The sequence below is a fragment of the Limulus polyphemus genome, unplaced genomic scaffold (genome assembly GCF_000517525.1).
Source record: "Limulus polyphemus unplaced genomic scaffold, Limulus_polyphemus-2.1.2 Scaffold39, whole genome shotgun sequence".
NCBI lineage: Eukaryota > Metazoa > Arthropoda > Merostomata > Xiphosura > Limulidae > Limulus > Limulus polyphemus.
In genome coordinates this window covers 1,373,633-1,385,711 of record NW_013665649.1, presented here as the reverse complement: position 1 = coordinate 1,385,711, position 12,079 = coordinate 1,373,633, and the positions used below count along the sequence as shown (strand labels likewise).

Genomic DNA, 12,079 nt, shown 5'->3' with positions numbered 1-12,079 from the left:
CCTTTTTATAAACTTTGATAAGCATTTAATATTTATTGTACAAAATATCTACTAAAGTATTTTTACATCCTCCTTTTGTTTACATCCGTTGAAATGAAGTGCGCGCACACATTTTCAGGCAGACAAAAACTGAGTATTATTATAATATATGTTACATGATAGATCGCCTTTAACATAAAAATTATCAGCATTTAATTTTTTTTTATTTTAACACTTTTTTAAAATTAATGTCCTTAATGCAACTTTCGAGAACTATGTTATATTCAAAATAATTTCAACTACCGCCCTCTTTTGGTACATGGAGGCCGACATGATACCTAACTCCGCTCCAGTGTTCGGCCATATTGGTATGGTTCAGTATAATCAAGAAAAATGTTTTCATATTACAAAATCAATATTTGACAGAAATTCTTAGGGTATTTTAACCTCATATTCTTTTGTAGATAAAAATATTTATATTACTAGTCCTGCTGTTTTATTTCTTCTTCTGTTTTCTGTAAACATACGTACAGAAATGGAAGATGCACCATTTAAAGAAACAAATAGAATAAGACATCTTATATCCTTTTATAGCCGGGCTGCTATTCACATCCACCATTCAGGTCTTTTAATACATTTGTTTTTTATATTCTATGAAACAGAAATACTGTTACTATGTTTATTTGGTTGCTATAGCAGAGTTTGTACTTTCTTTAGACGTTACTATGGTGAACATTGGTAAATACATTGATCTGCTCAGAAAACATGTACGTGCATCGGTTGAATCAAGGTTTGTAGAACTTTCAACAAGGAAATAAATGACGATATAAGAAATTTTAAATGAGCCACGCCTACCGTGTTAATAATGCTCTTAGTATGTTTGAGGACACTAAAATCTAGATAATATGGTTTCGACTTAGTTTTATAAAATTCATTACAACTGAGTTACATTATTATTATTTTTAAGTGTCATGTGAGAACACTTGTCGATAACGTGACGTTATGGGTAATATCCAGTCTCTCTGTGAAGACTAAGAAGAGCGGTATGCTTAGATAATACTGAACATGACGAAAAATGTTCCTTTCAGTGAACTGTCTCTTGCTGTAATATTTTGTAACTGGAACAACTGAAAGTCACGAGACTGAAATAGTCCAACTTAGTCTATGATTTATTAGTTGCAACCAATAGTAGAATTATGGGATGTGCACCGAGCAGGGACACGGTGACACACCAGCTTGTTGCCGAGCAAACTACTAATATCCGACCCACTTCATATGATCTAGACGAACACAAGGCAGGGCAATACGACGTTATAGAAGAAAGCACCCCACTCGAAAAGAAAGAGGAGCTGGAGGGCACTCTTTTGAGGCACCTAGCTCCTAAATGGGTCCCTCAGATCCTCGTTCCAGAGGAGGAATACGTGTCGGACAGTGACACGGAAACAACAAATACTCTTGGGGTAATGTTTCTAAGTTCTCTGTGATGTAGTTATTCCATTTTTAAACAAAGGAAGTTCATATACCGAGTGGCTCAAAATACAGAAATGTATATTTTGATTCACTCTTTACTAGACCACTTTATTACAGAAACGTATCTTTTGGTTCACTAGAGTGAACCAAAAATACGTTTCTGTAATAAAGTGGTCTAGTAAAAAGTGAACCAAAAATACATGTCTGTAATAAAGTGGTCTAGTAAAGAGTGAACCAAACGATACGTTTCTGTAATAAAGTGGTCTAGTAAAGAGTGAACCAAACGATACGTTTCTGTAAAAAGTGGTCTAGTAAAGAGTGAACCAAAAATACGTTTCTGTAATAAAGTGGTCTAGTAAAGAGTGAACCAAAAATACGTTTCTGTAATAAAGTGGTCTAGTAAAGAGTGAACCAAACGATACGTTTCTGTAATAAAGTGGTCTAGTAAAGAGTGAACCAAAAATACGTTTCTGTAATAAAGTGGTCTAGTAAATTTACTAGACCACTTTATTACAGAAACGTATTTTTGGTTCACTCTTTACTAGACCACTTTATTACAGAAACGTATTTTTGGTTCACTCTTTACTAGACCACTTTATTTGTTAACATTGATTTTTTTCCATTTAATATTGTCTCATTTGTGCTCATCTTTCCATGTTAATGATGCTGAACGACTTTAATATGATATCTTTAGTAAAATTTCCTAGGCAGTTAGTGCTTAGTGATATTAAAAGAAGATATGAAAGACTGTAAGTATCTGTTAATTACCATAAGTAATGAGTAACTCCAATTTATCATTAAAATTTTAGGTACGTTAGAATAGCATGAACGTTTTGGATGTATTACACACATGTATAGATAGGCAGATAAAGACGTATTATTAGATTTACAGTTAGTGAAAGCTAGCTTAGTAGTTCAATGAAGGAATACAAATTTTGACCAAATAAATAAATAAATATGTATATTAAAGGAACATTTATTTGTACTATGTATGTAATCAGCTAATAATTGTTTTCAAGCAAATCATAATTCGGTTTTTAAAGAAAAACAAACCTGTGTATTGAAAAGTGTATCTTGTCTTGGTCTGCATGTTTCAAAATAAGTAAGGATATTGTAATGTTTAGTCTACTAAAGTAATATCTATATATATATTATTTAGATATTGCAAGGTTATGGCATTGCCACTGTTCTGACAATATAGTTTCAGTTGAAGAGAAATAAATTGGGAAGTAGCTTTTTGAAATAACCAGTGCTTAGCATGCTCCCTAGATTGAACCAAATTAGGGAAATGATCGTATTCGTTGAAATTCAGATAATTTCATTCTGGTTGTTAGAAGCGTTTTTAAATAACATACGGTGTATGACAGGGCACAAAGCAAATGTAAATCTTATTATTTTCGGTTTTTCTCATTAGGATCTGCTCAGAGAAAACAATTTATATTGGTCAAATCGAGGGTAGTTAATGGGTTCATGAAGATAACCCAATCCCCTCGCCCTGTTTTATCCCCATTTTAAGCTCATGTTTTATATTGTCGCAAGTAAGATACATTCATGAAGCATTTTCATTAAGTGTGTTTTTTTTGCCTCATTTAAATGTTAGCATTAAAATGAAAATTTTTAATGTTTATAAAATATGTAAACAAGAATATTGTGCAGAATTAATTTTCTCTTATAAAAAAAACAAAAAAACTATTCTACAATGGCTCGCAAATAAATGCGCGGATTGTGTGGAAATTGTGGTTAGCCAGTTAAACATATTTTATTAACTCATTTCAATAACCTGTTTTACCATTATTTCAGGTTGGAAAAGCCTCCTTTTCTCACAGATTTGAGAAGATAATTCTATTTTAATTTAGTATGTAATTACATTCTAAATATTTATTTTGATTAATAAACTTTGGTTATTAAGTACGATCGAAAGACAAACAAGTAATCCAAGGAAGGCGTTCTATGGATTAATGACATCTCGGGATGTTCTATTATCCTGGACTTTAATTATCGAATTGATGCGTGACTTATTTCTCCAACATAATCAAAAGAATGCTATCTAAGAAATAGATCTCTTTATAAACAACTTGGTGATTTGTACAATGAGTAATTCACGCTGGAATCTAAAATATTAATCTTGAAGATAATATATTGAATATTTGGCATATTTTGTATACTGATATGTATATGAAACTTGAGTTATATTAGTAAATTTATTTTACAAGTTATGTAATATAAACACACAATTAGACAAATATATAATCAACGCACATGTAGTCATTACGTCATGAATACGTTGCCTCCGCATTGTGGGAATTAAACATATCACATGTTGTCCACCTAAAAGCAGAAACTGAGCAATTCTTTCCAGTATTACTAAAGCATGATATTGTTATGGCAAGCATAATGGCTGTATAGGTCGTACTTCATTGTATATAAGGTTGAGCTCGATTGATCAAAGGTTATTGATGTTGTTATAGAAACACAAAGCATTTATTGTAACCTAGGTCTTTTAGTGTGATACATTCGGGAAAAATAGATATTATCAGTTTCTTCAAAATTCAATTCTTGTACAAAATAATAAACTCTTGGTTTCCAATACATTAATACAAAAAGTCTTCCCCTAAACAACCAAGAAGGCTTTTCTCACCAACAAGTTATTTTGCGGAAGTCTTCCCCTAAACAACCAAGAAGGCTTTTCTCAGCAACAAATTATTTTGCGGAAGTCTTCCCCTAAACAATCAAGAAGGCTTTTCTCAGCAACAAGTTATTTGTCTCACAACTCACATTATAATGGCAATAACTAAATTGAACGACTGAACATTCTTCCTCAATCAGTTGTATGTTGTGGTAATCGCTTGTTCATACTTAGAACTGTACTTTTGTATGTACAGCAGGACTTCTGTTTTTGAAGCTTTTGGTTTGAAATATTTATTATAATTTAATTCGTTCTAACATTTTTCTTATAGCTATGACTCATTCCTACTCTCTTTTTAAATTCTCAATGGAAAAATCTAAAAATTCTCTCTCTTGTCTGTATTCAGCTGGAAATATTAATGACTGAATTATCTTTAAAAAAAAATCAGGCTTCCCTGGATAGCCGGATTTCGAACTTTTCCTTCAAGTCTTGGCAGAGTTCCGTCAGTTGCGACTCGGGAGTCTTTGAATTAGACGACGAATATGCTTTTGTAATCACCGAACACTCTACCTTGGAGAAGGTTCAAGCAGTAGAGAGAGATTTCACACCTGTTCAGAATCTTGGTAAATTGTATACTTATTGGATGTGTATTAAGATAAAACTAATTGTACAGAGTGCACGGTGTTACTTTAACAACACGTACAACTCGGTATGTTGTATACTTAGTAGGTTATTAGTTAGAAACTACAATAATCACATACAGAACACAGCATTAACATCACATGGAACTCGGTAAGTTGCATACTTAGTAGCTTATCAGTTAGAAACTATAATAATCACCTACTAATTACCTACTAGTTCATGCCTAAAATTAAAACAACCATGTACAGTGTATAAGTTGCATAGATTTGTTAACGGAGATCATCTGTAATGTTGTTAGTTGTTATTATTGTCTGCGCTCTGTCCATTGTGGGAAATTAAACCCCAAATTTTAGCGTTATAAATCCACAAATTTACCGCTGACACACCAATGGACTTGTTTGTATTCTATTGCAATCTTTGTTTTTGTTATAAGTTATTTACTTGTTCTATGCATAATGATATGAGTATCGTAGTAAACACTTCCATAATACTCATTATTCAATTTATATTGCACATTGGTGTATAAAATATATTAAACCAATTGGAGCTTTGTACTGTCACTTACGGTTTGTGTTTTAGTAAAACACCCCCCCGAAGAAGCTGTAAAGCGAAAGTTTGAGTGTCTAATTAAAGAAGAAAAATAACATTTTTTTGTGTTATAAGGTTGTTTATTACCAATATTATTAAAACTTCCATAATACTATCTAAAGAAAACCTGAAAGATGGAACCATGTACGTGGTGTATAGATTATGAGCATTGTGTCTGTGGTGCTTCTGTTGACTTATGACCTTTTAAGACGGTGGAACTATGCCGTCACTTTTATTGGTATATTTGACATTATAAGTCACAAAAGATAAAAAGCAGTTCAACGAACACCTGCAGAAGTATTTGACAAGTAATCTGGGTGTCCTTTGTCTTAAGCCTTGTTACTAAGCCAAAGTTTCGTCCAATAGAATGAATACGTCTTTTGTCTTTACTGGATGACGAAGACTAAGAAACCACATACGTATTCTTTGTATGCTTATGTGCGACATGTGTTTCTTACGTATGCAATTATATTTTTTGTTTTGAGTTTCAAGATACATGAACTCATGACTCAGCTTCTAGTAGGATATCGATCTTTCTGTCATTTTTTCTCAAGTGTTCTACAAAAAAAAAACTACTTGTGCACCAATGCATAGCTTGTTTCAAAGCATTTCTTATAAAAATGTTACATAAATTTCCATTAATCTTTTCTATTCACTGTATCGAGATAAACGTCATATCATTGATAATAATCTTTAATCTATTGATAAGTACTATATTAATGTCTTCTTGAATAAACAAGTTAATCCAGTTCACACAGCAACAGTTGTTATCAAACAGCTTGCTAATATGAACAGCTTCTCAACCAGAGCCGGATTAAAGGAACAAAAATTAGGGTTTTTTGAGACTTTTGGAGCCAAGCTAGTAGAGAAAACTTTACGTTCGTGCATGTTTACTATAAACTACATATGACAGCACTAAACAAGAAATGTTTGTAGATGAAGGGTTCTTGACGTCATATATTATACACAGAATAATTTTATCTGCTAATACTAGGATAAGAGCTAATATATTTCAATATGTCTTAACAATAATGTATTTCTTCGAAAAACTTCCAAACCTGTGGATATTTAGCTGTATTAAATTATTAATTATTATGAATGACTTTGGGTCGGAAGGGACCAAAGTTTTGATTTGCACCAGAGCGACAGCCCCTACAGCCCTACTGTTAACATGACCATGTTCTTAAACACTACCGGTTTCCAGGTTGGCTTGAAGAGCCCTGACATTGGGCGAAAGGCCTCGTCGGCACTGGTTATAGCAGATGTAGTGTATTTGATACATTATTATACACTCTTTCTTACTTTCACCCATAAGTGTTTATTGATAATTTCGTTGAGATTTTCACGAGTTTTTCTTTTGACGTTTTTTCCCGTAATATTCGAGTGGGCGTAACTTGGATTTGGGTTGTTCCTTTCTTACATTCTTTGCTTGCGAATAAAGCATTTCTATAGTTAACATTCTGAACTGTTACTTGTACTTTCCGTTTTCAATTACTACGAACAAAAATATTTTGTTAAACCTTCCTCATTATCGTCAGAATTAGTTTATCATATCTTAATCCTATTTCCTTATTTATTGCGAGCTTAGGATGAGCGTAAATAATAAATAGTAGACTCTCCGTTAGAAATAACAAATCTTTTCTGCTGTACTGGAACTTTAAAACCTTAACCCTATTTATTCATTCATTTACTATAGGTTAAACAAGTCCCGTATATAACGCCTGCTTATATATATCAACTAAATTTAACAAAGTCTAACACTTCGGATTCCATACGTTTAGTATTAACCAAAATTACACGGGTCGTGTTGTTGTTATACAGGTATAATACGGGTAAAATAATATGTTTAGATATATCTTAGGAACAATTATAAATATGTACCTTGGGGGCTTTGTTGATCAAAAATATATGTGCTTGTAAAAACAAAACGAAATTTTATCTTATTTGGCCTTAACGACACCAAAGGCTTTTCCTTTATTTGAAATACTTCAAAAGATTTGAATGTTTACATACAAGCGTCACTGATACAAATGATACGAGTTGTTTTCTGAAGCAGGTGACCTGTTCAATCATAAGAAAACAGGGGAAGCATGTTGTAACTAATGGGTTAACATAATAGACAAACCTGTAAAAAAAAATGGTTAATTAATTGTTGAGGTTGTAAAAGTTACCATTTTTTATTCAAATTAAAAATAACTTTATATAATGTATAGAGTTAATCGTGGAAGGAAAAGCGTGTCCGAAGAAGCTGAACTTTAAAGAACGTGACAAAATGGAAAACGAAGAGATCCTGGAGAAGTTGCGCGAAGAAGGTCTTGTTCTAAAACCCGAGTCCAGAGCAACAGGTGGAATTAGGTATCATTCAATAATAGTTTAAATTAAAACTCTCACAAGTTAACAGTAGAAACTAGGTACCTGTGTTTGTAAGACTAATGTAACTTTACATAATTGTGGGAAGAAGTATTCTGTTTAAGAAACAGCCAGGTCTATAAAGTTTGGATTCATGGATGTTTCGTTTGGACTTTCTTTTGGTATAATGTAGTTCTTCGCAAAAGAATTTGTTTTTTTTTTATTTTGTATTGGAATAAAGACGGTTTGGATTTATTTAACTAACTAGATTTGACGTAGTGTCTGAAGAAGAAGCCAGAAAGCCGGCTAATAGTCCGATGGTCCGCCGTCTCCCCCCTTTGAGACTACAGAACCGGGCAAAGCAAAGAAGTAAACGTAAAGATCTTACCAGTGATGAGATAAATGAAAAATTAGAAAAAGCAAATGAAAGGAAAAAGGTAAGGAGTACAGCGTGTTTCATGAGTAGTCGAACGTATTTTAATTGTCGTCTTCAGGTTAATGATTTCAAAGATTCTTTGAGATCAGTTCAGTAATATGACAGACAATACATGAAACAATTCTACACATTTTCTTTATGTTGGGTTATCGACATTCAAAACATACACACCTCGATCAGCAGACGTATCAGCTACATTTGTCTAATTACAGGAAAGCCCCCCAGTAGCGCAGCGGTATGTCTGCAGACTTACAACGCTAGAATCCGGGTTTCGATACCCGTGGTGGGCAGAGCACAGATAGCCCATTGTGTAGCTTTGTGCTTAACTTCAAACAAACAAACAACAATTACACGCAAACACTCAAACTGCGTACAAAGAACAGTCCTAAAAATATGCAAAACGTTCGTACGCCCACTCATAGAATATAGATGTCAAATAACCTACAACACGTCTAAAAATAATCTGAAAAAGCTTCAAATCCAGCAAAACAAATCCATAAGATTAGGCCTAAGGCTTCCAATATTTACCCCTGAAAAATACATACACAAACTAAGTAGCCTTCCCACACTCAAGAATAGATTAGCAAATATTATACAAAGGCGGACAAAAGAAACAGCTTAACTTCAGCACTACACAAAATCTCAAGTGCTCCCACCAAACACTCTTCACCATACAACCTATTCTGCTAACAAAACACAATATATAGAACCACACGCACATAAAGGTTGAATCTTTTTGCATGTATATCGATAACCACGTATTGCCTTACAGCCAGGACACAGGATAGATAGATTATTCGGCGTTTGTCCTGTGAAAGTGGGTTTTCTCTGAGCACTCCGGTTTCCCTCCACATCAAAATTATCTTCCGGGCATTGGACCAATGGTCCAAGCCTCCCTGAAAAGGATCTATAACCTTCACCAGTGTTAAGAAACTAAATAGATTTTTGAAACTACCCTAATCCAAAAATTCTTTAAACTACCAAAATGTTCCAACCAAACAACATGTAATTTATAACCATATCATACGTAGCACACATATGGATCTTCCTGCTCTTACAACTTCGTCGACCTCTTCGACTCAACCGACGCTGGACATCACGACGCAGTGTCCGTCTCCTCGAACTTTCTTCACGGCTTCCTAATGACACCACAATTAATTATTTACAACGAAAACAGAAGATAAAATTAAATTCACTAAAAGAAATAATACTCACGTTGAAGAGGAACAAAAGTTCCCGAACATACCAGTTGGGAAGGGCAGACAAACCTAAAAGCTTGTTTTTTCTTCCTTCGAACTAAATTACTGCCACGATTAGTTTTTTTTTCTTTTACTAAGATGATTTTCAATCCCTACCTTACAAACACACTTATAAATCATACTTTTAGGATATCTTAGGAAACAAGAAAAATTTCAGTAACATTCAAAACTGATAATCATGCCACATTTCTTTATAGTAATCGAAATGATCACGAAATAATATACGAGCCTATGGGTGTAAACCTATCAAACGTTAAGAAGTTCCAAATCCTCAATCTGACGCCAAGCAATGTTACAATGTAGTTCTGATACATGCTATTACACCGCGACTTTATATCAACTGTGGTTGTCACGGACTTGTTGATTTGCATATTCAGAATGATGTTAATAAAATGTAACCTTCTGTATTATTTGAATTTACATCTTCAACACACCTCTTGGCCTCACTCCATTTACAACCTTGTAGTCCTATATGAATCGCACTGTAACCAGACGTTTGTCTGCCCCCAATTATTTGCACTTCCACTGTAATAGTTTACAGTGTTCTAAATTCAGAAATAGTGAAAATAAATTATTTTTGGACACTCTTACAATACGATAACTAATAAAGCGATTGAGTGATTTGTGGCAATGACAGTTGATTTCTTATAAATAAGTAAGTTATAGAGAAGTTTGTTTGTTTGTAATTAAGCACAAAGCTACACAATGGGCTATCTGTGCTCTGCCCACCACGGGTATCGAAACCCGGTTTCTAGCGTTGTAAGTCCGCAGACATACCACTGTGCCACTGGGGGGCATAAGTTATAGAGTAATGGTTTATATATATTTAACGATTTCCATTGTTGAATTTTTTATTATGGATTATATCTTTTCATTTAATTTTCTATAAATAATGAATATTTATTTTTTATAGCAAAAAGAAGAGGAAAGATTGAGAAAATTAACGACTCAACAGAAGATCGACGAAATAACGTCAGCTGTCGCTCATCAAGCGGAAGAAAAGAAGCAGAAACAGGATGAAAAGATGGAAGCAGTAATAAAAGGAAGGTCAGTAATTTCACTTATACAGACAATCTGTTTTGGTATGTTTCTACAGTTTTATCACACTCCAGACACATTATACATATCTTAGTGTATTTTTGTAGTTTTTCATACCCCTAGCCACACTATACAAATAATTTATTCGGTATGTTTGTTTAGTTTTTCACACCACTAATCACACTGTACAAATTACTTATCTTAGTATTTTTGTATAGTTTTCTCACACCCCTAGCCACATTGTACAAGTAATTTATATTGGTGTATCTTTACAGTTTTTTTTTTCACGCCCTAGCAAAACTATTCAAACAATCTATCTTGATGGATCTCTGTAGTTTTTTTCACACCCATAGTCACGCTATACAAATAATTTATGTCTTGGTATGTCGCTACATTTTTGTCATATTCCAGCCAGAATATACAAATAACTTATCTTGGTGTATTTCTTTCTTTTTTTTTCACGCTCCAGACACACTATACAAATAATCTATCTTGATGGATCTCTATATTTTTGTCACAACCCATCCACACCAGGAAAATAATTTATTTTAGTGTGTCTATGATATTATCATACTATATTTGAAAACTACAATGACTCAAATAAGAGGAACAGGAAATAAACTCAGAATCAGGAATTCAAAAATAGATAAAACGAGTCATTTCAAATTATATAAAACATATTTGATAAAAATATACGTATTTTATAACTATTCTGACAATAAATTTTAACATTGAATTTGAGTTGCCGTGAACTTTCTGAACTGCAGCGGTAATGAAATCGTAAAGCATCGTGGGTTATAAGCTACAGGAAATAAGATAAAATACATGAGACATTATTTACAGGACATTACATCAAATACAATAATATATCTTCTTAACAAAAGGAGTGGCCAAAAATATCATATAATATACAAAAAACTACGAGACCAGTTAATGAGCGAAACAAAATATAATGCATAGAGATCTTTTTAACCAAACCAGTTGGTAATGTAGGCAGTAAATTTAAGTGAGTTTAAGAGAAAGCTTGATAACTATATATATGATAAGGGCTGACTTTAAGATTTTTTTATATATTTCTATTTATAATAGTTTAGAGGATGGGACAGCCGAGATGGACCAACAGGTCCCTTGTTGCCCCTAAACTTTATGTTACGCTATATCAACATCAGTGGTTAATACAAATAATGCTAACAAACTGAGTAATGAATATAAATTCGATGACGAGGAACCCACTTTGAGACTAATAATGGTTGGAGACGGCTTGAATGGGTAATGAATAAAAACTTTAATATAAGTTTAACATAACAGCAAATGTACAACGTTTCGACAAGGTTTTGTCATCATCAATTTGATTTTCTAGATTCTGGCTAAAAAATAAAGAAAAAAGACATCGCGATCATTTTAATTTGATTTTCTAGATTCTGGCTAAAAAATAAAGAAAAAAGACATCGCGATCATTTTAATTTGATTTTCTAGATTCTAGCTAAAAAATAAAGAAAAAAGACATCGCGATCATTTTAATTTGATTTTCTAGATTCTAGCTAAAAAATAAAGAAAAAGACATCGCGATCATTTAATTGATTTCTAGATTCTAGCTAAAAAATAAAGAAAAAGACATCGCGATCATTTTAATTGATTTCTAGATTCTAGGCTAAAAAATAAAGAAAAAAGCATCGCGAATCATTTAGATTG

General features: G+C 32.9%; 1 protein-coding gene across 1 annotated transcript in view; it reads left to right on the top strand.

The window, feature by feature from the left end:
* The first annotated feature begins 1,175 nt into the window (after positions 1 to 1,175).
* The window catches only part of LOC111086316 (stress response protein NST1-like), a 14,436-nt gene continuing 3,532 nt past the window's right edge, over positions 1,176 to 12,079 (top strand). The window contains exons 1-5 of the mRNA XM_022388734.1: positions 1,176 to 1,439; positions 4,482 to 4,698; positions 7,519 to 7,660; positions 7,923 to 8,091; positions 10,263 to 10,396. Coding sequence (XP_022244442.1) covers positions 1,176 to 1,439; positions 4,482 to 4,698; positions 7,519 to 7,660; positions 7,923 to 8,091; positions 10,263 to 10,396 — 926 coding nt within the window. The remainder of the gene's footprint in view (positions 1,440 to 4,481; positions 4,699 to 7,518; positions 7,661 to 7,922; positions 8,092 to 10,262; positions 10,397 to 12,079) is intronic.